Source organism: Salvia miltiorrhiza, chromosome 7 (assembly GCF_028751815.1).
Source record: "Salvia miltiorrhiza cultivar Shanhuang (shh) chromosome 7, IMPLAD_Smil_shh, whole genome shotgun sequence".
Taxonomy (NCBI): Eukaryota; Viridiplantae; Streptophyta; class Magnoliopsida; order Lamiales; family Lamiaceae; genus Salvia; species Salvia miltiorrhiza.
In genome coordinates, this window is record NC_080393.1 from 14,199,380 (window position 1) to 14,224,366 (window position 24,987).

General features: G+C 33.9%; 4 protein-coding genes across 4 annotated transcripts; 1 reads left to right on the forward strand and 3 right to left on the reverse strand.

The window, feature by feature from the left end:
* Nucleotides 1-1,174: 1,174 nt before the first annotated feature.
* LOC130993854 (uncharacterized) lies at nt 1,175-2,596 on the reverse strand. Its single transcript, XM_057918891.1, has one exon. The coding sequence runs from the start codon at nt 2,594-2,596 to the stop codon at nt 1,175-1,177; it is 1,422 nt and encodes a 473-aa protein (XP_057774874.1).
* Nucleotides 2,597-8,458: 5,862 nt separating this feature from the next.
* Nucleotides 8,459-9,347, forward strand: LOC130995373 (protein SENESCENCE-ASSOCIATED GENE 21, mitochondrial-like). The gene is made up of 2 exons (XM_057920642.1): nt 8,459-8,778; nt 8,916-9,347. Exons 1-2 carry the CDS (start codon nt 8,705-8,707, stop codon nt 9,130-9,132), a joined length of 291 nt encoding a protein of 96 aa, XP_057776625.1. The 5' UTR covers nt 8,459-8,704; the 3' UTR covers nt 9,133-9,347.
* A 7,579-nt stretch (nt 9,348-16,926) lies between these two features.
* LOC130993855 (uncharacterized protein At5g01610-like) lies at nt 16,927-17,427 on the reverse strand. The gene has a single exon (XM_057918892.1). It carries the CDS (start codon nt 17,425-17,427, stop codon nt 16,927-16,929), a length of 501 nt encoding a protein of 166 aa, XP_057774875.1.
* Nucleotides 17,428-21,765: 4,338 nt separating this feature from the next.
* Nucleotides 21,766-22,387, reverse strand: LOC130995374 (uncharacterized). The gene has a single exon (XM_057920643.1). The coding sequence runs from the start codon at nt 22,316-22,318 to the stop codon at nt 21,875-21,877; it is 444 nt and encodes a 147-aa protein (XP_057776626.1). The 5' UTR covers nt 22,319-22,387; the 3' UTR covers nt 21,766-21,874.
* Nucleotides 22,388-24,987: the final 2,600 nt, after the last annotated feature.

Genomic DNA, 24,987 nt, shown 5'->3' on the forward strand with positions numbered 1-24,987 from the left:
ATGTGAGTGAAAGACTTCACATTAAGCCCACCCTATGCTTTGGTAGCAAAAACCCTATTCCAAGCCACCGACGACTTAGGCTTGGTGGTAGTACAACCAGTCCAGATAAAAGAACGACAGGCCCTATCCAAATCGTGGAGCAACTTTGCCGGCCACTTATAGATTAACATGCTATGGACCGCTGCGCTCTGAATGACGGAAGTAACCAGGCAAAGACGGCCCGCCATAGATAACTGCATGCCCTGCCATCTAGGAAAGTGCGCAATAATGCGATCACGAATGCCGGTGAGACGGGCAGCAGAGGCACGACCAGCAAAAATAGGTACACCCAAGTAAACAAACGGCAAAGAGCCATTGGCGAAACCAAGATCTCGCTGCAGCCTACGTCGCATCTGAGCATAAACACCCTTGCCAAAGAAAATCGTAGACTTGGCCTTATTGCAAAACTGCCCAGAAACAGAGGCATAAATCCGAAGAATCGACTCAATCATCCGGCAGCTGCGCCGAGTAGCCTTGCAGAACAAAAGGACATCATCAGCATACAGAAGGTGAGAGGGGAAAAGCAGAGAGCGAGACATCCTCATACGAGCAATAAACCCCCTGTAAGCAGCATCCAAGAGAAGGCGACTCAGAACCTCCTCGGCAAGACCAAAAAGGACAGGAGAAAGGGGATCACCCTGTCGCACCCCACGAAAGCAACCAAAAAAACCATGATGTTCCCCATTGAAGAGAATAGAAATTCTGGCAGACTGAAAGATAACTCTGATCCAATGTCTAAACATCTGAGGAAAACCAAAACTGTCGAGAACTACCTCCACAAAATCCCAACTCAGAATGTCAAAAGCTTTCCTAATGTCGACTTTCAGAGCCATGTTTTTCCCCTGTGCCGAACGCTCCATGCAATTCACGCCTTCGGAGGCCAGCAAAATACATTCCTGAATGGATCGTCCAGAGATAAACCCAAGCTGATTGGCCGAGACAATAACAGCAGCCACCGCATTCAACCGAGAAGCCAGAATCTTAGTGATGATTTTGAAGAAGAAGTTTCACAGCACAATAGGCCGGAAATCCGAGACCAGAACCGCATTGGTCTTCTTGGGGAGAAGGCAAAGCAAATTGGAGTTCAGACCATGAGGAAGATAGCTATGGGTGAAGAACCTACAAACCGCAGCGACTAAATCCTCCCCCACCACCTCCCACGAGTGCTGAAAAAAGGCCCGTTAAACCCATCCGGGCCAGGAGCGCTATGCCTATCCATGGCAAAAACGGCCGAATGAATCTCATCAGCCGAAGGAATGGCTGTGAGCATGTCAGCCTGAGCCGAAGTAACCGAAGCAGGAACATAACCAGAAATCCACGATCTGTCCACAGGCGCATAGACAGGCTCAGAGAAGAGATCCTCGTAGAACTGGATCACATGATTCGCCATGACAACCGGGTCCTCCGAGATAACCCCATCAATGCTAAGCTGCTTGATATTTTGATTGGAACGACGCCATTTGACCATAGAGTGGAAGAAGCGAGTGTTTCTATCCCCGTCGGAAAGCCAAGAAACCCGACTTTGCTGCCTCAAGTGTTCAGACTTGCGCATGAGGGTCGAACCAATACGAGCTTGCAAACTGACCTCCTGATCGAAAAAGTCCTCCGTATAACCTTGTTCGTCAATATTTTCTTGAAGAGAACTCAGATCCTGTTGAAGCTCGGCAAGAGTAGTATTGTAGTTCCCAAAAACTTCTCTGTTCCAGGTCTTGAGAGTCGGTCGTAGTCGCTTCAACTTTTTCATAATCCTGACCATCGGGCAAGGATAATCCAGCGGCAGAGTCCAAGAAGCACGGACTTGATCAAGGAAACCCTCATGCGAGCACCACATATTCAGAAAACGAAACCGACGTCCAGCAGGAGGATTCGCAGTGTCCTGGCATCTCAACAAAATGGGGGAATGGTCAGACCCAAGCCTAGGAAGGACAATCGAGGTAGATGAATACCAAATATCAGCGAAACCCTGAGAGAAAAGAGCACGGTCAAGAACCGACTCAATAGGGGAAGGGAATCTCCGTCTGTCAGTCCACGTGAAGAAAGGACCCGAGGTATCCGGCTGAATCAAATCATGAGCATCAATGAAAGCACGGAACTCATCACAGGGTGTGGAAGCCGGAACGCGACGCCCTCGTCGCTCATGGGCCCCTAAAACCGCATTGAAATCTCCAATTATAAGGGAAGGGCCTCCAATGAAAGGAATCATGTCTAACCAGAGTTGACGACGCTCCACATAATTACAAAAGGCGTGAGTGAAAGCCAGAGTGCATAAAGTCCCCAAAAGAGAGCAACGGATGACCACCACCTGAGCAGAAGAGAACACCACTGTCGGAACAAGAGACGGATCAGCAAAAACCCAGATATTGGAGCGACGTCTGTCACGAGTATTCTGGTGAACCGGGACCAGATGTAAAGAACGCCAAAAAGAACTTGAAATCCCCGAGAACCTAGACTTGGGCTCAAGAATGCCAAGGAAACACGGTCTGTAGATGCTGCAGTAATGTGCAAGAAGAGACATGGAGGAAGAAATGCCTCTAATATTCCAACATAGGACATTCATTGAGAACTAAGAGAAATGCCATCCTCCTGAAGAGGATCTTCCATATCATCCATATCCTCATCTCCCCATCGTTTGGAAGAGGTCCGGGCAGAGACAGCGGACATACTCTGGAACGCTCCAGAAGTGGAGGAGTCAATAATGAAATTCTGTGTATAGACCCCAGCCGAATGAGCCGCCGAAATCTTGTCCAAGAAAATAGTCGGTTCTGGAGACCGACCCCGTCGGGCGACTAAAATGGATTTAGTTTCATCCCCTGACTTCCTGTTAAGATCGAAAGAGCCACCCCCGGGAGAGGTAGTCTTCCCACTTCGTCCACCTCTATTTTGAGGAAGAGGCGGACGAGCCGCTAAGACTTTCTTTGGGTGAGGAGAGTGTGGGCCTAAACTCCTTCCAGAGCTCGAGGAGAGTGAGCTAGACAGGTGAGTATATTTGCTCGGAGTTTCCAGCTTACTATTATCAGAACTGTGCGGAGAAGGAAGACCATTGCGTATATCCGTGTTGATGCAGCCTTTGTTCTGGTTCCGAGAATCCGCAGATCGTTCAGCGCCTTCAGCTATGGACTGCAGCCGATCTTGCTCCAGCGACCTAGTCTGTTTAGTCAAGATTTGTTGTTCTGATTGTCGCTTCTGATCGAGCGACGGCCCCTTTTGTGAGAGATTATGGATTCAAACTCGTTTGTGTGTGGTATAATTTTCTCACATTTGTATGGATAATGGTCTCTTCTGCGTGTGGTGTGGTTTTTCTATTTTTATATGGTGTAGATGTCCCGCCTGCGTACGAATATCTCTTGTAATTATCAAAAAATTAAGTTACTAAACTGTTGTATCAAAAAATTAAGTTATTAAACTGTTGTGATAAAATATTATCTGTATTTGTATAACGTATATAAGACATTAAGACACTTGCTTTTTCAAACTTATCCCTTGCACTTTCGGTAAAGGCAAATTAAGCTTTTATTTGGATTTACTTTCAAATAAGAAAGGCTAATTTCATTTGCCTTGGCTGACCTCAAAGATTCTAAGTGGCCAATAATTTTTGTTTATGACTTCGTAATCATGAAATTTGTTTAACGTTGCTCACTAAATAAGAGGTTTTATTCATTTTTACCTTCCTCTAAAAAAAGAGGTTTTATTTATGATTATAAGCGTTTATTTTTTAGAATTAGTTTTGATAGATAAAAATAATAAGATTAATTAATTCTTTATTTTGATATATTAAAACTTTGAAATATCCATGACTCTTGATAATTTTTTTTCATTTGAGTTTCTTTTGTTTGACTGTCATATTTATTTTATCTTTCAATTTTATTTTAATTCATATAAAGTGTTTACGTTTGTGGACTAACCTAAAAAAAACATGCATGCTAAACCATTGTTTATCATGATGAATTGAAACTTTGGGGTATTCCAAAAAAATCCTGATAAATTCTATCATTTGAATTAATTTATTTAATTCATATCTTATTAAAAAAAGTAAAATTAAAAAAAATAATAAAAAAAATAAAAATATTCAATCATAAAAAATAAACATCCCATATATAACATTACTATTGTGTTACTTACAACATTAAACTGTAGCCAGTTTATATTAAAGACGGCGGCATCACATAACTTTCGTTTAAAGAAAACATTAGTATTCTTATTAAAGTTAATGGAACTTGTTTTACTAGTTTGTAACACACGCAATGTCGGGCTATTATATTCCTCAAAAAAAAATGTCGGGCTATTATAAATGTAACATTTACTGCTGATTTGGTCGTACAAATAAAATAGTTAATTAACGTGTCAAACCAATTACATAATGAGTTGGCTTTGCTGGTGCTGTAGCAATCCCGTAACAAAAATTAAAGCTATGAATTCAAATTCTATTAACACCTTTTAAGTTGAGGTATTTTGCATGAATAATGATTTATCCGATATTAGTGGTAAATTTATACGGAAATTGATGTGTGTATTAGAGGAACACTATGTCACACTATTTATATGCATACTGTAAGTATCGATGCCATATAGACTATCTTGCATTTTTATTTTTCAATTTATTTTTATCTTATAGTCAGCAATTTTGTATAGGGTTAATTTAATGTACAAATTTCAGGTAAAATCAAAGCCTTATTTATTCCTTTTTCCCTTAACTTAAATAAAGAGAATAAAATTAATAAATAATGCTTCGATTTTTATATAATTTGATTATACATTTCATAACCATGATGATAATTTTTTAGGTACTATACGAAAAACAAAAGGAAAAATGAGAAAATGAATACTAATATATTATGAGTGGTCACAAATAATGTGCAATGTATCGCCTCCTCGTATGAATTATGCATGCATCTTATCTTATAAGAATAATTAAGCAGTTCAATTATTGGTGTTCTTTTTCTTGAATTAAGAATTGTTATTGTTATTATGACATTATCTATGACGTGACAATGTGTTCTTTCCCAAACACGTTGCTGGCTGTTTGCTCACCACAGAGCTAGCTTATTACAAAAGAAAATCTTATTAATTATTAATTGGACAAATGGACAAGTCGGTGGTAACAAATTGTTGGTTTGTTGCCAATTTTTAGTGAATCTTTCACCAACATTTAGTGAGATATATGTTTAGTGGAACTGTGAGAGTAACTATTAACAAAAAAGGATGAGCATCGTAGAAATGGTCCCTTCGGCCTTGTCTCTATAATTTTATGAAAATTAGTAAATAAAAGGATGAGCTTAAGGTCCATTTTGTTCTTGAATTTTATGGAAACAGTAAATTAAGAAATTCATTTAAATGTACTGACAGCATATATGATTATAGGAATTTAAATATTATGCACATTCTTTTATGATATTTTTTTTTCATATTTTCTTAAAGTAAATTTACAACTAAAAAGAGGGCATCTATATTGGCTTTTATATATATATATATAGGGTGGGGTTAACATAGAAACTCTCCCTAAGATGAAAACTAGGAACCAATATATACCATTGATTACATTAAAATAGAAGGTCCAGATTAACTTTTGAATTGATAAACAAAAATCTACACGGCAAATTAAAAGTGGAATAAGGATAAAAAAGTAAATTTAGATTTGTGATTAACTTTTTTACACTTTCATTTCGTAATTAGCGCACATTAATTTTACCATTTATTGTTTTCAAATATGCATGACAAATCATCCGTGCAACACAAAAAATAAATTATGCAACAACATATTAAAAGATTTCACAATTTTTCTTATGTGCAAGGTCAAATCCAAGCAATAAAATACAACAACCGAGCAACACAATAATCTCATCTAACTATGCATCTACAAAAATACTTAACTATGCAAACTACGAATCCTTCATCTATGCAACTACAAATCCTTCAACTATGCAACTCAAAAACTACTAATCTTTCAACTATGCAATTCAGAACTTCGAAACCTTCAACTATGCAACTGTGTAACTACGTTGATTGCATTAAAATGTTGCACAAAAGAATTTGTAATTGAATAGATTAAAATTTGTGCACAGTAAATAATATGTGTTGATCGATAATATTGTGTGTTGGTGATTTACATAAGTTTTTCACTATAAGATTTTGTTAGTGTAACTTGGTGCATAGAAATGTGTTTGTTGCACAGTTAGTATATGTTTGTTGCACATTTGAAATTGAAATTGCATAATTATTTTAGTGTGTTGCATACGTGAAAATATAAATGCATAGATTAATTTATTCCAATTGTTCCTCAATATTTTTAATGTGTTGGTTTCATTGTTTTGTGTTGCACATGTGAAATTTTAGTTGTATAAATTAATTTTTGTTGCACATATATTGTTTTCGGTGCACATATTAAATATACAATTCAATAGTGGCGTTTGGACAGGAATTTGTTTTACAGTTCAATAGAGTTTTAGTTACACAGATATTCCTTTAGATTAATTATAATTGCACAGATTAATTTTACTTGCACAATTATATAGTATTTATTTTTATAATTGCATAGTTGTTCATAGTAATTACACAGATATGATCTTATTGTTACATAGAATAAATTAACATTCTTTTATTGTTACATAGAATAAATTATGATTGCATAGTTGTTCATAGTAATTGCACATAGAGTACCAAATACAAAAATTAAAAAACGTGTAAAACATAGATGGAACGTGAAACTTTAAAGGATAAAGCTCTTTAATTAAAAAAATATTATTAGAAAAAAAACGGCTAAATCAAATTAGCCAACTAATTTAGAGTGATTAATTAAATAAGAATAGTAAAAGGACATAATTAACCTTCTAATAACTTAAAAAGAGAAAAAAACGTGACTAACCACTAATGACTAATTATTAGGCGTCTATTTTAAATAATTAAATCCTAACCACTAGATCTAAATTTTAAATGGTCAAGATTAGGTTCCTAGTTCTCATTTTAACAGAGGTTTTTATTAGAACCTATTCCTATATATATATATATATATATATATATATATATATATATATATATATATATATAGGCTAAAGTTCAATGAAGAAGGCCTAAATGTAAGAAAGAAGAGAGAAGTAATCTAATCCGTTGATCTTATCTAATCTAACGGACATGATTTATTCACGTCATGTTCAACGGATTTTTTCGTTGAACATATGGGGGGTCGAAACCCAGAACCCCCAAAAATATTGTATATATTCACGAATGTTCAACGAAAAAATCCGTTGAACATGGCATGAATAAATCATGTTCGTTAGATTAGATAAGATCAACGGATGAGATTACTTCTCTCTTCTTTCTTACATTTAGGCCTTTTTCATTGAACCTAACCCTATATATATATATATATATATATATGGTGGGTTGAAAAACACTTTTAAGTGTATAAAATATGAACTAATCATGTTCATTAGATAGTGAATTAATGATTCAAATCAAATTATATGAAGATCCAAAATTTGTAACTGTTTCCCTTGCAATTCATATGTTTTTCTTATTACGAATTGAAAATACTTTTGTTACGAATTACTATATTCTATGCACGAATTTGAAGTTCTTTTGTTACGAATTATGTTCTGAATATGCAAATTTCAAGCCACAATATCAACCAAGATCTAATGGACATGATTTATTTCTATTTTATACACTTAAAAGTGTTCTTATTTTAGCTCACCCATATATATATATATATATATATATATATATATATATATATATAGAGAGAGAGAGAGAGAGAGAGAGAGAGAGTGGTTCAACAGAGAATGCTAAATATTTAGAGAACAGAGAATACGTGGAAAAAAACTGAACAAATCTATAATTTTGATGAACAAATCAATGTACTGTATGAACAACATTTTGGGTTGTATTCGAATCCTGAACGGGGCGAAATTTTCACTATATTTTCTAAATACATATGTTCATTAGTTATGTTGATATGCTCGTAAAATGTATATATTTATTTATTTTCTCAGAAGAGATAATTCTATATGGAATATGAGCCCTATATATATATATGCATGCCAATATGATTAATTTATTAATCAAAACAATACAAAATTGATAAATGATATATTTACTATTTCATTTGGGCCATATTGATTAATTTATATATGTCATATTGATATATTTACAATTAGAAAGAACACATTCATGAATGCTTATATATATGAATTTATATATACATATAATAAAAGATTTATAATTTTATAAAAATTATGTGATTGTTTTACTATGATATATGCATGTCAACATTGCAATTTATATATTTATATTTTAAGGACATGCATAAATTTAAATTTTAACACCTCTTATAATAGGCTGATTTAACACAAACTATTCTTTACAGTAAATTAGTAATATTTCAAAAACTTTAATTTAAATAATTACGTATATAATCTTAATGAGCCAAAAACGAGACTTCCCCGTAAAGTTGTGCCGACTTACGGCCAGCCCGACTCCTCGAAATATCCAGCTTTTGTAATTTTCCATTTATACCCCCACCCTTCCCACTTGCTTCGTCTATATATTAGCCGCCGTTAACTCATACAAATCCTCACAAATTAATCGTCGAGAAAGAGAGAGCCGCTGCAGAAGATTTTTCACTTCACAAAAGATTTTCTGTAGCATTTCTCTTCAAATTCACCAACCAAAAATGGCTCGCTCTTTCTCCAACGCTAAGACAGTTTCTGCTCTCATCACCAACAAAATCTCACACGTCGTCGCCAGGTATCTAATTAACTCATCTCATTTTCAGTTATTTGTTAATTATCGCGAAAATGTAACGATCGATGAAATATAATACTGATTTGTTTTTTTAGAGAGTTTTTTTTTCCGTATTTTTAATTGGGAGTTACTGTATGCAGGAGGGGATTCGCAGCTGCATCGCAGGGCGGAGTATCCAGCAGCTTGCGGGCCGGAGCTCCGAGCGTCATGCTGAAGAAAGGATCCGAAGAGCCCACTGAGATCTCGTGGGTGCCCGACCCGAAAACCGGATACTACCGACCCGAAAACCACGCCAAGGAGATTGACGCCGCCGAGCTGCGGGAGATGCTCGTTAAGAACAAGACCCGCCGGAGCTAGATCCGATCCGTTTGGAAGATGCGGGTTCTTTGACCCGGCCTGTTGGAGGGAATCGGAGCAGAATTAAATATGATGTAGCTGCTGCTGCTGCTGATCTTCTGTGCTCTGTTTTCCGGAGAGACTGAAACGAATTGAAGTATGTTTTATGTTTGCGAAATCGGAGGATCTCATTATGTTCAATGTTTGTCTGAAATAAAGGAAAAAGTTCCTCGTCATCAAGGTTCTTTTTTATTTTAATTGATTTTGGAATGTGTTCTTCAATTTTTTTAGATTTTAATCCATCTGTCCTAATAACATACTGCATATAGGCAGGTGAATTTTGTACTAAACAAAATGATTTTTTTACTATTTATTTTAGAATCTTATAATTTTAAGATTAAAAATAAGATAATATTATAATGGACTTAAAATTAAGATAATATTATAATGGAACGTTGTATTTTCCGTTTCTTTAAAAGAACAAGTGTTGTACAATTTCTATTGACGTTGACTGAAAAGTCTGAAATGAGACTCGGTCAAATCAAAGTTTTTTTTTTTTTTTGAGAAAGAAGACGTGTTATATATCAAGAGACATCAAACGAAACACACTCCCTGAGCCAAGCAGGAAACCCCGATGTCCAACAAAAAGAAGACGGACATTCACGAGCCAATTGAGCGAGTCTATGGTCAAATCAAAGTTGTTATTGCACTTTGCAGACCTGTATTGATATTCACGATCATCCTTAAATAATGATCGGAATTCGGAAAATTATGAAATAAATCACGAATTATGAAAACTTTCGTAAGTTCCATATTAGATTTAAAAATCGACAGTCAGATGCATAATCTTCAACCCTTTGCAATTAGTTTTAGACAACTGCAACTTTTGGCTGTGGGTTTGAGGGCCAACTTGGCTTATCGTTTTAGCCAATTTCTTAAGTAAAAATATCATAATAATAGTATTTAATTACTAATTTGATGGATAAATCAGAAGGCCAAAATAATTAACATTTTCGATATACAAGTTGAGGTCGACGTATAGTCGCATTTCGAAAATGTTATTGTCAATAAAATGTAATTTGATGTAATTAATTTTCGGTCTTTATTGTTTTTAGCTTCACAATATTAGGGCACGTTTGATAGCTTTATTGGAATAAGCTAATATAGATAAAATTCAAGATATGTATCATGCATAAAGTAAAATTAATAATGTATCTTAGTGTTTGGTAGATCATGATTAAAATGTAGATAACATGAATCAATTGTTTGGTGATTTAGATTAAAATCTAGATTAAGTAATCAAATTACTCTTCTACCCTTATATAAATTTAAATAAAATTAATTCAAAAAATACTTTTAAAAGAGTCAAATTAATTCAAAAAATACTTTTAAAAAATACATTGGCAACCCCCAAACCCCCCACACGTGTTTCCAAGTCTCCAAACCCACACCCCCATCCCCAACACGTGTCCCCCCACCCCACCCCACCCCCAACCCTAACCCCCACCAAATCGGAAACCCCATTTGCAAAGAATTACTCCATCTCTCTCTCATTCTCTGTAACACGAAATTCCCTATTTTCAAAGAATTACTCATTACTCCAAGAATTACTCAAATAAAAAAATTTCTCTCGTCCCCTGTTTCTTTTCTTCCCATCGAACAGCAGCAGTGAGAATCACCGCCGGCGAGTTTATCCACCTCCTGCCGTAACATCGTTGCATATTATCCACGCTCAGTCAGGCCTCCGCTTGACAAATTCAGCATACGTCAAATTCAGCATATCTTCGTTATACTTCAATTTTTCCGAGGAATTGAAGCGTACCTTGGTTTGATTCAGTTGCTTCCGTCGAATTTTCTGCAAAGATGATCAAAGTTCCCGGTAGCAAGCACAGAGAATTGGGGGATGCGAATTTGAAAATTTAATGATTGAATTTGAAAAAGTTGAGGGCAATTATGGTAGAAATAAAGTAGTATTAGAATCTGGAAAATGTATCGGAGGGGGGTGGCCGGTTGGGTATTGCTGATACTACAGTGAATTTACACCGGGCCAGCCCTTTTCTCAGGGCCATGTTGGATGTGTTTACAAGAAACCAAACACCCATATAAACCTATATCCCTTTGCTATCCATCCGTTTTACAACAAACCAAACGCACCCTTAATATATTAATTAAGTTGTTCAGTATCGAACTGAAAAATATCATATGAGTTCCATTTAAAAGTGAGGTTAGAGTTCCGAGTTTACGAATCTAAAGTCTAATTTTGCAGTCGCTGAAATGGGGTCTGAGTTTCATATAATTAAATTATAGTAGTACAATAATTGTCAATTTCAAAAATTAAGAAAACAAAAATATTAATATTGTACGATTTCTATTTATTTATTAATTCATGAAGATGAATATGTGATTTGCGGACTAACATGTGATGTGTTTACTCAAATAATCACACCTATAATAGTGATTACCAATTTCTATCTGAAAAATAAATAAGGAAAAAAGCTATGACATTATACTCCCTTCGTTTCGACTATCTCAAGATCTTTTTGTTGGACACGAGAATTAAGAAAATAGTATTTTGTGTATAAGTGAAAAAGTGAAAATGTATAAACAGTAAAACTTTTGCCAATAAAGAAATGTTTCAAATAAATGGAAAGTGGAACGCCCCCAAAAAAAGTGTCTCAAAATAGATGGGACGGAGGGAGTACTCTATTCAATATTTATCTCAATATTATCACAGTGTTATGTACAGAACCCATCACCTACCCACCGTGGGCATGCATAATGTGCCCACCATGATGTGTGCAATTGTAATTATAGTAAGATCATTTTAATTATAGTAAGATTTATTAGTTATCTTTTCTAATTAAAATTGTCACATCAATGGTGGGCACATTATGTTTGCCCACGGTGGGTAGGTGATCGGTTCTGGTGTTATGTAATATATCCACGTCATTTGGTGTCAGGATATATAATTTTTTTTTTTTTGATATAAGGATATATAATTTCTAAGCTTTACAAATAATGTAGTAAAATGGGAAAATCATCTACCATTTAAGAATTTAATAGTTGAAATAGGAAATAATTGCAACGTAAGCGGCCAATTCATAATCTAGCTGCACCTGCACGTAACTCCAAAGATCTACTGTAGGGTCAATTCCGCTTATGTAAGCGTGCACTTGCAATTATTTTTCACTTTTGTGTGATATAGATATTATAGATGTCACATTTATATGTGAATTGCTTATTCAATTATATAATAAATATTTCTTATAAATTTATAAGGAAAAAAAAATTATGAGTCACGCTTATATATGACTGACTTATTTAATTAGATAATTCTTATAATTCTAACAAGAAAAACTATCGGTAAATATTCTAGCTTATACTTTATTATTTTTATTAATGTAAAATATACGCAGGATGATATAAGTGACGCTTTTATATCAGAAGCGCAAATTAATATATGTATAGCTACGGCCTACGGATAACGTATCTGATCGTTCCTTAAAAATTATAATTTCCATTTACTATCATTATATATCAACATCTCAATATAAAAAAACAACTTGTGTATTTCATAGTCTAGTAAACCATAAGAGTCCCTTAACAAGGTACTAAGTCAACTTGTCACCTAGGAAATGAAAAGGTCAGTTAATATTAACTACTTCCTTTTTACGTTCACGAATTATTCCAATTTTTATTTAAAAGTAAATCAATAAGATTGATTGAGTCCAATTTCAATTTTATCAAAACGAGTTCGAGTTTTTGTCTATCTAAAAAATAATTAAAGTTGACCATACTATATTACAATAAAATATATACTACTCCCTCTGTCCCACGAATCTTGCCACGTTTTCCTTTTTGGGCCGTCCCACGAATCTTGACACGTTTCCATTTTAGGTAATAATTATTACATTCTCTCTCCTACTTTATCACTTTTATTACTCTCTCTCTCCTACTTTATCACTTTATTACATTCTCTCTCCTACTTTATCATTTTTATATTTTATTAAGAGCACTCACAACGCATACACGATAGCACTATCGTGTAAGTGTGCTATCGTGTAACCGTTGCGGGAGCACCTTACACGAAACGTGTAGCCCATTTTCTCTATAGTGTAAGGCGCGTGTGATGCACGCGTTTTAAGTAAAAAGCATAAAAATCAAAACTAATTCTATCATGTAACCCTACTGCAACATCTTTACACCATGTGGTCCCCCCATCATAAAGTAGGCTATCATGTAACCCCATTGCGGATGCTCTAACTACACACTTAAAACACTAATCTACAACTCCTTAATTCTCGTGCCGAATCCAAACGTGTCAAGATTCGTGGGGCGGGGGGAGTAAATTTTTTAAATTATACTTATCGGAGTTAATGAGGATACTATAGGTACAATAAAAGTTGTAAGATGCCTAACTCAAGGTACAAAATTAAGGCACCAAAAGACTCTTTTTTATGAGAAATCTTGAATTTAGTTTTTCCATTTTTGTGTGAATAGTGATTCCGTCTGCGTGCGATTATTTTCACACATTTATATGATATAGTATTCTCACATTTGTGTGATGTAGAGATCTACCGATATGAAATAGTTTTCTCATCTCTGTGTGAATAATAATCCCATCTACGTACAATTATTTTTTCACATTTGTGTGGTGTAGAGGTCTATCGTCATAAAATTGAAAAACATCGTTATACTTATGCATAGTTTAACCCCGACTAAACTTTTGATTTAGGAAATAATCCTATTAATTTTAATTTTTTTTAAAAGAAATATTATTATCCAAAAAAAGAAAAAGTACACTCACCTTTAAATATGACCGGAACTCCCAGTCTATTGATTGAAAAAGAAACATCTTATTGATACACTGCGTCTCATCATCGATCTTAATTAATTAATCAAAAACATATACTAATGGCAAATAAAAGAAAAGGACAAATAAATAAATAAAAGGTCGCATGCGGTGATTGATTTGAATTCTTCCTTCTCCAACTCGAGGTTCAATAATTTACTTTTTGTTCTTATCTTGTATTGGATGTAGGTGGTGTTCTAATTTATAAACTGTAATTATCTATTGACTACATAAATCGATCTGATTAAAATACTCCCTCTGTCCCACGAAGCATGACACAGTTTCATTTTTGGTCTGTCCCACGAAGCATGATACGTTTCTAAAAATGGAAAAACATTTACTCCTTTATTCACATTTTCACTTTTTCACCCACCACACTTAACACACAAAATATCAATTTCTTAATTCCCGTGCCGAAAAGAAGTGTGTCATGCTTCATGGGACGGAGGAAGTAGAATCTTTTAATTTTGTATGATTAGAGTTATTTTCATTAATTTATTAAAATAATCCCAATTTGTCGCCTTGACGAAGACGAAGTTTTCTCAAGGACATAAATATACGAACACTAGCATTTGCAACCGTACAATGTACGAAAATATTTTTATAGTCTATATTTATATAAAATTAATTTAACTAAATATATTTGAGTTGAATATTGAAAAACAAAAAAAATAAGAAAAAACCACAATAATAAAAATTGATATTATGAAAAGGCAAAAAAAATATAAGTTACAAAAATGAAAATAAAAATATAAATATAAATATAAATAGAAAAGAAATTAAAAATAGATTTATTAAAAAAAAAGATTAGAGAGGAGAGAGAATGTTTTAAAATTTCAATATTTAAATAAATACAATATTTACATTTTAAATCAAACATTTGCATAAAATATATCAAATTAAAGTTCTTATCGAGATCTTTAATTTGATATGCATATTAAATATTTTATAATTAGTCGAATTTCATACTTTTAGAAAGAAATAAAACAAAACAAAAAAGATAAAAAAGAAAAAATATAGTCTATAAATAATTTTTTAATTTTATTATAACTACAAAACTACCACTCAATTTTGAAATTAATTTCTAATAGAAAGTTGCCTTATTATTATTATTATTATTATTTTTTTTTTTTCTCCTTACATTTTAAAGATGAAGAGATGAAACTTTGAAAGAGAACGCTCACGGCCCAAAATGATCTCATTTAGTGAAAATGCGAATTTTAACTTAGTTGTGATAGGCCGACTATAAGTAAGAGCAATTAGTAGGCAAAAATAATTTTTTTGAGCTGACAAAAGAACAAAGTGCCCGACGGCCCAACAAGTTGTTGGGCTAAATTATACCCCGTCCGTTTCATTATAAATATCCCATTATTTTTAAGTACGAAGATGAAAAAATATGTAGAAAATAAATTAAGTGAGTTTGTGAAAATTATTTAAATAGTAGGTATAGAGAGAAAATATATATTGTCAAAAAAAGAATGAGACATTTGTAATGAGACATTCTATTATAAAAAGTATGACATTTATAATGAGATGGAAGGAGTACTATTTGAAGAAGGTCTGATTAATTCAAAAAATAAAAATAAAAAATTGAAGGCTTGTTTTGGACAATTTATTTTCGCACACGAACTAACCACTTAAAGAGAGTCTTAAATGAGAGCAGTAAGTTTAGATGGAATTGTAATTGATAGTAAAATTAAATTAAATTAAATTAATAATTTAGTAATTATCCACACCAAATGTCTTAATGTATGTCTTAATATATGAACGTGAAAATAAATGGCAATTTCGTTCGTGGTTGTAAGGTGGCCTCGTTATCCACACCAAATGCAACCAAGTCAAGTCATATTTCTGCTTTGAAACTTAACACTTTAATTTAAACTTTATCATAGATCTCCACCTGCTCATTTATTTGACGTTTGATGGCGAGTGAACCACGCTTATTATTCAAAGTTTGGCTTACTTTTCACGTTTACATTTTAGGATCAATTCAAGTTTATAGCTTCTTTTCTTTGCTATCCATAAACATAATTCTTAAAAGGTTTAGGAATTACCATACTTATCATGGTTTTTAAATCTTTTTTTATGTCGATGAACATAATTTTTAAAGAGCGTTTAATTTAGTGGACGTAATAGATCAAATCAAATGATGAGTAAATAATTTATTAAATTTTAGGATGATAAATAATTACTAGAATACATAATCAAATTTTAAATTATACTACAAATTAAATACTTGATTATGTTCAGTTGTGCCTAATTCAAAAGCTATAATTTTTAAGAGGCCGTTTATTTTACATAATTGAGTAATTTTATCTTTAGGTATAGAATTTTTCTAATTCCACATTTTTAAGAATATGAGATGAATTAAGTAAAATTAACTTAAATGATAGAACTCAAGAGCTTTCAGATATATGCATTAAAATAAACAAGAGATTATTAATCTTAGTAATTTTAGTTATAAAGATTAATACTCAAGAGTAAGCACTCATAATTTATTGAATGATTAATTATTTTTATCTTCAAAACTAAACGTGTTCCCAGATGCCTCGCATTCTTGATTTGGGTCTGCTATTGAACAGATTATCCCTAATCCAACCTCAACTATTCAATTGCAGAATATTCTGATGAGCGTAGCATGCCAAATAGCAACACATTTATTCAAGAAGAAAACACTTTACGAAAAACATGAATAACACATTCCAAAACTAAAAAAAATAGATAGACATTTGATGAGATATATAGAGATTAAAAGCGTCACTTTTATTTCTTGGAACTAAAATGTGGAAGTTAAGAGCACCAAATATTAAAAATACTTTTCTTAAACCTAATAGCTACACCATAACTACGAAATTGAAGCCTTAATTACTAACCTAAATGCATCAACCACTCACCAAAAACAATGAGCTGCTGATCGCCGCCGTAGCAAAACCCCTGACGCCGGAGCTCTGAAATCGCCGCCGCTAATCATACTGAACGAGCGGCAGAACCCTCCTCACCAAGCTAATCCCGCTGCTCCTCCTCCCGGAGTTCACACAGTCAAATCCACAACCACATTGCGGGCACTCGAAGAAATTATCCACCGGGAAATTAGCTGACGCGATTCCGACGGAAAGCTGCAATTCGTCGCCGGCGCTAGTCACCTCGATTATGTTGATCCAGAAAAACAGAATCTTCACCTGAATCCCGTTCAAATCAGTGATCTTATTCTTCGCGATCGTGCCGGTGATGGTGCTCTTATACTTGAGATCGTAGCCGCTGATGGAGAAGCTGCAGCTGCCGCCCAGGGACACCGAGAATTTTCCGGTGGCGGTGTCGAGCTCGTAGCTCGTGACGCCCTGGGGCAGGAGGCCGGCGGGGAAGCCGTAGTACTGGAGGACTTCGTAGACAGAGGGGGGATTGGAGGAGGCGGCGGCGGAGAGGAGGGAGAGGATTATGAGGAGGCGTGCGGCGGTCGGAGACATGGATTCCGGCGAGATTGGCTATGCGGCGGCGGAGGAAATGTAATGGAGGTAAAATTGGGAAATTTTGATGGGATATGAAGTTGAATTTTGGATGGAAGGAGTTTGACTGTTTGTTGTTATATGTGGATGATAAAGTCTTCAAAACTGGTTGGTGGGACTTGGGAGTAGAAGAGGGTAGCTGCTTCCACCCTTCCTTCTCGACTTTAATTCAGCCGACTACTAGAATACTCGATTCGTCCCAGTTTCTAGTACTCATTTAATTGAGACTGACACTAATTTAAATAAAATGATTGAGTGTATTGTGACTTGTGAGTGAAGCAAGGCTCTAAACTTTTATGTGGAGTGAAAATTTAACATGCCTTAATCCTTAAATTCTATAGTAAAAATGTCTTTTTTTATAAATATAAGAATTTTATGCCTTATTCTTTAAATACCTTTTGATTTGATGGGTTTACTTAGTTTTATGTGAAAGTCTTACACATTTGACCTATTTGATAGCTATCAGTCATAAAAGTCAACGATTTGACAGCTATCAGTCAAGAGTACGTATGATCGGTGGGTGGCGAGATCATGTGTCCGACCGGTAAAATCTTTTATGACTGACGAGATCATGTGTCCGACCGGTAAAATCTTTTATGACTGATAACTGTCAAATAGGTCAAATGTGTAAGACTTTCACAAAAAACCAAGCAAACTCATCAACACTAAAGGGTAAAATAGGTACTTCACATAATTAGGGCATATAATGCTTTGTTTTATAACTTATGACATTTTACTATCAAATTTAAGGATGTGGGCATTTTTACCTATTAACACTTTAATGTGAGTGTTAAAATAATTAAAGTGAAGTACGAGTCCTATCAATTTTTACTAAAAATAGATATAAAAATAGAAATATGGATACTATTTGAGACGGAAGGAGTATAAAATTAAGGGATTAACGCAGCACCTACATACCTTAACTATTTTAGTTTTCGCATTTTGTATTTATTTCAAATTTTTTGCTACAATATACCTAAACAAAATTACTCATTCAATTTTGCATTCGGCGAAAATTTGCCCTCAAACATGGCAGCCGAAATAATTGACGTGTCAGCATCGGCCGATGAAGCGAATAACAATTTAAAAATTGACGAACTGATTGTTGAAGACTCGAGATGACGAACTGATTGTTGAAGTTTTCAATCTGATCTCGTCGGAGATTGGCTTGAGGGAAAAGTTGACGAGCTCATTTTGAAGTGTAGTGACCGAAGCGATCATTTATCGTTGTTCGCGATGGTTTTGCGGGAAGAAAACGCAGAATTGAAAGTGAAATCGGCGAGGATTCTAGAGATAATCGCTCTATATCTTTAATCACAACACAAAATTTCCAATAAACAAAGTCTATTGCAGAATCTATACACCATAACCTCCGCTGAGAGCGATACAGCGGCGATGGAAGACGGATTGTCGGAGTTCATCCGATTGGGAATCGTTCGAATCGTGGGCCGAATCCTTTCCCTCTCTAGAGTGGCTTCGTTTCACGCAGTGATGGAGAAAGCGCGGATGATGTTGAAAACGGTGGCCACGTGTACGGAGTGGAGGGGCGCGATTGGGGAGGATACGAATGTGTGGTGGAGATCGTGAAGAGGTTGATGAGATGTTCCGATGCAGCTGGGAGTTGGTATAACGGTGCTCTAGTGCGTGTGCTGCTTACACGTCATTTGTAATATTTTCAGATAAATAAGATTGTCACGTCGTTTACTATTACAATCACCTCATAAATTAAATTGCCACGTAGACAAGTTAGTTTATTGGAGATCTTCGCCGGATGCAAAATTGGGTAAGAAAAATAGTTGGGCATATTGGGGCATAAAATTTGAAAGAAATGCATAATGCGAAAATTAAAATAGTTAGGATATTTAGGGGCATTAACCCCTAAAATTAAATTTGTTATACATAAACTTTTGCATATTACAAAAAAATGTTGAGAATATCAAAATATAAAAAGAAATAAAATCCTGTTATAATTGATAAAAAAATAGAATATTCAATTTCATAATTAACCCTTTCAAAAATATTGTTATAATTACAATTTGATGAAAAATTGTGAGAGATTATTAAAGGTAGTTGTTGCATGTAGAAGTAGGTCTAGAAAACAGTGCTACTAGCATATAGTACTAGTACTTTTTTACACCTACTACTCTAATTACTTGCGCTTACTGAAAAAGGTAAACTAACTTATTCCAATGATGTCAATGGCGGTGAATTTTGTTTGAATAATGAGGTTGAATTAATTAAATAGTTAAGGCAATAACTTATGTCCACATGAATATAGGTGCATCTCAGCACCTATCTTAATTATATTTAATTAGATAAAGTATTCAATTATAAATAATTAATATATTTTCAATACAAAAATTAAAATTTAGTTAAAACAGACACATTGTTCATTTAGATGCATTGAAATATGCCTTATCATTAATTAGATTGGATAAAGGAAAATTCATGATCAGTTATTGGGAATTTCCCAACTACTAATAAATTATTGGAAAATTTCAAAGAACAATTTAAATTAATTATATTCTCATTGTCCCACATATTCTCATTGTCCCACTTTGAAAGTCTAAATTATTCTTTCATACATATTAAAGAAATTATAATAAATTTATTTTTTGAAAAATGTATTTTATATTCTCCTGTCCACAAAGATCGTGTGTTTAATACTATCTTCGTCTCTTCAAAAATCATGTGTTTTCCGTTTTTAGAAACCTCTTTTGTACTTTAAACTTGATTCACACTCAACATTTAAAATACTCATCATTTACTTTTACATTTTGATGGGTCCAATACTATCCTTTATTTTCCAACTTTTTTATTAAAATTTATACTCTCCACTTCACCACACACTATTTGTGGACAGAGGGAGTACTATAATTGTTCTATCTTGTCCTTATATATTGTTCCACATATTATCTTTGAAAATATAAAATAAAATTATTAATAATATTTTTCGATATAATTTAAATTTAGAAAATAAATTATATTTTTGAATATTTTAAAAAGATAAAGAGAACTATCAAAGTGGACCAAAGGGAATATCAATTGAGCTACTCGATCCGTAATTAACAGCCTAAACTAAGCTGATGAACCCATCTTAATTCTTAAATCAAGATACATATATCAAATCCAAAGTTAACAAAATAAATTTTATTTTCCCGTATTTGTCAAAATATTTCGGCTCACTCTTTCCGTTTTATTCAAAATTAATTTGTCGGGCCGCTTGGTAATGCTGTAATTTATTGCAGGTGCAGCATTGCCGCATAAACTTTCACGTGTACAGTATTGCATGCATTTATATATATGAAAATAATAAAAACAAAAACAAAAGGACACTATATGATAAATAATTAGAGAATATATTTGATATGCATGTAAGTATATCATAAAGCAAAAAAAAGGATCAAGGTTAAGATCAAAATAAAAAGCTGTTGGATACATATATATTGTGGTGATAAAAAATTGAGAAAGACAACTTAATTTGAGAGCAAATAGGTGAAAGTACTCATTTCATCAGCAAGTTATTATAAATGTTACATTAGTTACTTTTTTAATCGAGATTGGGTGATGACATCTTTCTTAAAATTCAATACTTCATTAAAATTAAATTCTAACATTACATTAATTAAAATAAACTAAAATACTTAAAACATTACATTAATTAAATTAAAATAAAATATTTAATACAAAATTAAATTTAAACAAAAAGCTCAACAAAAATTAAATAGGACAACAAAATTAAATAAAAAAGCCCACAAAAATTAAACAAAAATAGAGCAACTCTCTCTCCTCTTTCTCAACCTCAACGGCGCCTTCTTTCTTTTTTAAAGTTACGCGTGTGCACAGCACGCGAACGCCTTTCTTCACTTCTGTGCTCAGCACCATCCTTGGCACCCAGCACGAAACCCCCGCCTCCACAGCGCGACGCACAGAAGGCGTGCGGTCGGTTTGGCACGCAAAAAAGAGCGCTGGGATGCTCTTGGCTAGATATCTAAAATTGATTAGGAGGTCACCATCTACCAATCAAATAATACAAAGAGATGAAATTTGACCTAAATCTCCTTATTTACAAATAAGATGTTTAGAGGGTAAAGTAAATAATGAACACTTTTAAGGATGACGCTTAAGTAATTTTATAATGTAAAGTAATTAAAAACCACTTAATTATGATGTAAAGTAAGTTGAACACAAGAACATTTAAGGAGTGTTAGTGACTCTAACTATTTATATTTTTCAAAAGTATAATTATAAATGAGACAAACTAAAAAGAAAATTGTATGATTAGAGGTGACACGAAAGGATGATTACATGGTATATAAAGACGATAAATATAAGATCCATATTTGGTTATTTAAAACACAGAAGTTTGAATAGACATGAATATTTATTTGGGCAGCAAATAAAAGAACTAAGGGCAGTCGAAGCCACAGCCGCACTGGGGTACGTCGTAGAAATAGAAAGCCGGCATATCGACGGCCGTGTAGCCGACGGAGAACTCGATTTCTTCGTCTTCTTCCACCATCTCGACGGACACCATAGTCGCCCAATAGCTCATTATCCTGACCTGCACGCCGCGAAGATTCATGATCTCCTCATTCTGGATGACGCCCGTGATTTGGGTCCGGAACTGGACGTCGTAGTTGAACGCCGTGAAGCTGCACGTCGTGTTCAGGTAGAGCGCGAACTGCCCCGTGTTAGGGTTCAGCTCGTACCTCCTCACCACGCCCGTCGGGATCAGCCCCGGCGGGAACCCGTAGTACCGCAGGATGTCGTACACCGTGTCCGCCGCCGTGCTGCCAGAGATGGCGAGGGCGAGGACGATGACAACGACGGGGAACCAGGCCGAAGCCATTGGATCTTCTCTTGCAAAATACTATTCCTAATTTTACTATATGTCGTTTGTTTTGAATATATATGAGTGATGTTAGTTTACATGCAAATGTAATGTGTGTTGATAGTGTCGGGAAGAGATGATGAAGCAAGTTTTATTGCAACTATTTGGCTAACTTAAATACCCGAGTTTTGTCCAACTAACGCACAAGGAAAATGGCTTGTTTTATGGTGCAGTGTTTTGAATGATATGTAAGTAGTTGTTGCATGTGGAATTTTGTTTCCATTAATATATACTCTGTTTCCTCAGCGAAATATTTTTCTAATTTTCCATTTTTGTTCGTTTATCAAATATCTCTTTAAAAATTTACACATATATACATATTATCATTAATGGATCCACATAAATCCACTAACTATCACTATTTTTTTTTTTTAATTTGTGGAATCCATTTTATACTCACCAAATATGCATACGCAATTAACATTTTTTAAGATCCGTGTTCATTTCATCAAAAAAGATGTTTCGTGAACAGATGGAGTACTATGATTTTGGTAAAAGTACATTTTATCGTAAGAACTGAGAACACTACACTAAACCTATAAAGTTGTTACATTCAACGCGTGAAACTAACTGCACACGAAAAAATAAGAAAAAAATTAATAAAATAAAATTTTTGCCCTTTCAAACTCAATTTCCGTATTCATTCATCATTTCATCAATGATGTATCCATTGTAAATCTTAACGACCCAAAACTAAAACTAATTTTCACATTCACATTTTGAAAAAGGATTCTCATTTAAACCTTATATATATATACATACATATGGAAATGTGTATACTTTGATGACTCTCAATCATGTTATTCTATTCATGCAATTGCAATTGCAATGTGCAATATTTACGTGGTGTTGCAACTTAGATAAAATTTACGGTGTGCTATACTTAAGTCTTAAATTATTTACATTTTAACAGAAAATATGTCATGCACTATTGATGGTTGCAACTAAATGCGCGAATGGTGTCGTTTTTATCATCATAGCGAAATGGAAGCAAACTCCAGAGTTTTCCAAGTGTTTCACTATATCCTTGTCCTTGTATTAATTTAACCGTTTTAATAATAATTATTATTAAATAAAATTAAATTTACTATTATATTATGAACTCTAATTAATACTTAATTTATTACAAAAAATTGAAAATTTAAAAATTATACTCTAATTTTGGAATAATCAATCTAAATAATGATTTTTTAAGTTATAAAAATGCCAAGTACAAAATAATTATAAACTTTAATTGAATGGGCGAACCTAAAATAATAATTGTAAAATTAAACTAAATCACAACATACTAAAATTGATGAAATAAATAAATAAAAAATCGATAGCGAGAGACTAAAAAAGTTGAGATAGGGAAGCTCAAGTGTTTCCCACACCGAAAATTCACCTCCATATATTTTTGTTAGTTTTATAGTAGTCCGTACATCTAATAGTTTAGGATAATTCTTATTACAATGTTAATAATTTAAGACTTAAAATGACATTTACTCAAAAATTTATAACAATAGGTGTTCACACACTCGAGATGAAATTTGAAAATATGTGCCAATAATTTCTTTGGAAAATAAATTGTTTCAAGATTTTAACAATATTACTTGTATTATTAAAAAAAGTTATAAACTATAATCACATATATAATTGTTTCATGTTTTACATGACTCTTGACTCGATCCAAAACATATATGGAATTGAGTATGACTCAAATATGGCGACTAATCATGCTACGCACAGAAAACAATGAAGTCCTAAATGCAGGAGGCTGGCCGCCGCCTATGCCTCACGCAGATTGTGCGCGGAGAGTGCCGCGAGGCGGCGGGAGGTGACGGCAGCGTGGCAGCGGCCGCAACAAATGTCCAATTTTGTCCGAACTCTATAAATCCGCCAAAATAATGCCATAACACCCTGCAAAACACTAAAACACGCAAAAGTCATCAAGCAAGTATCAAATAGCAACAATATGCGCAGAGCATGCTCAAAAGTGCGTCCCAAAATACGCAAATTACAACCAAAAGTGAGGTAAACAACTCTTATAGCGCTGGCTAGTTCAGTAAACCATGACTCTTATAAAGGCCTTTGAGCATGCAAAGAAGCATATTGTGGTCGAGTTCTGTTACATGCGTAGAGAAGTGTATGGTGCAGCTTACGCACTGGTTGTGGTCGAGTTAAGTCACATGCGTAGAGAAGCGTATGGTGCGGCTTACGCACTGGCTAGTTCGGTTATTAATTACCAGGATGGAATGATTTGGGATAGATATTGTACGGTCCGATGTGAATTAACAATACCTTTCTTTTACTCTAAAAAAATAAAATTGATATTAATAGAACATTTACATCCAAACTACGTAAGAGAATGAAACAAAATAGGCTAATTCTTGAAAAAGTTCAAGTGATATTGATTTTTGCATTTATTAATGGAGAAAGCATAGATTCTCTAGCGGAATGAGCCAATAAATTATTTCTGCATTGTTCTAAAACTTTATAAGAAGGATCCAAATTCAATAGTTAGGTTTATAGGTTGATAAGCCAATGAAGATAGGGAAATAAGAAAGACTATGGAACAAAATTTCAACAGGTGCATATATTCACGAGATCAAGCTAGATGAACTATACATAATTGAGACATAATTCAT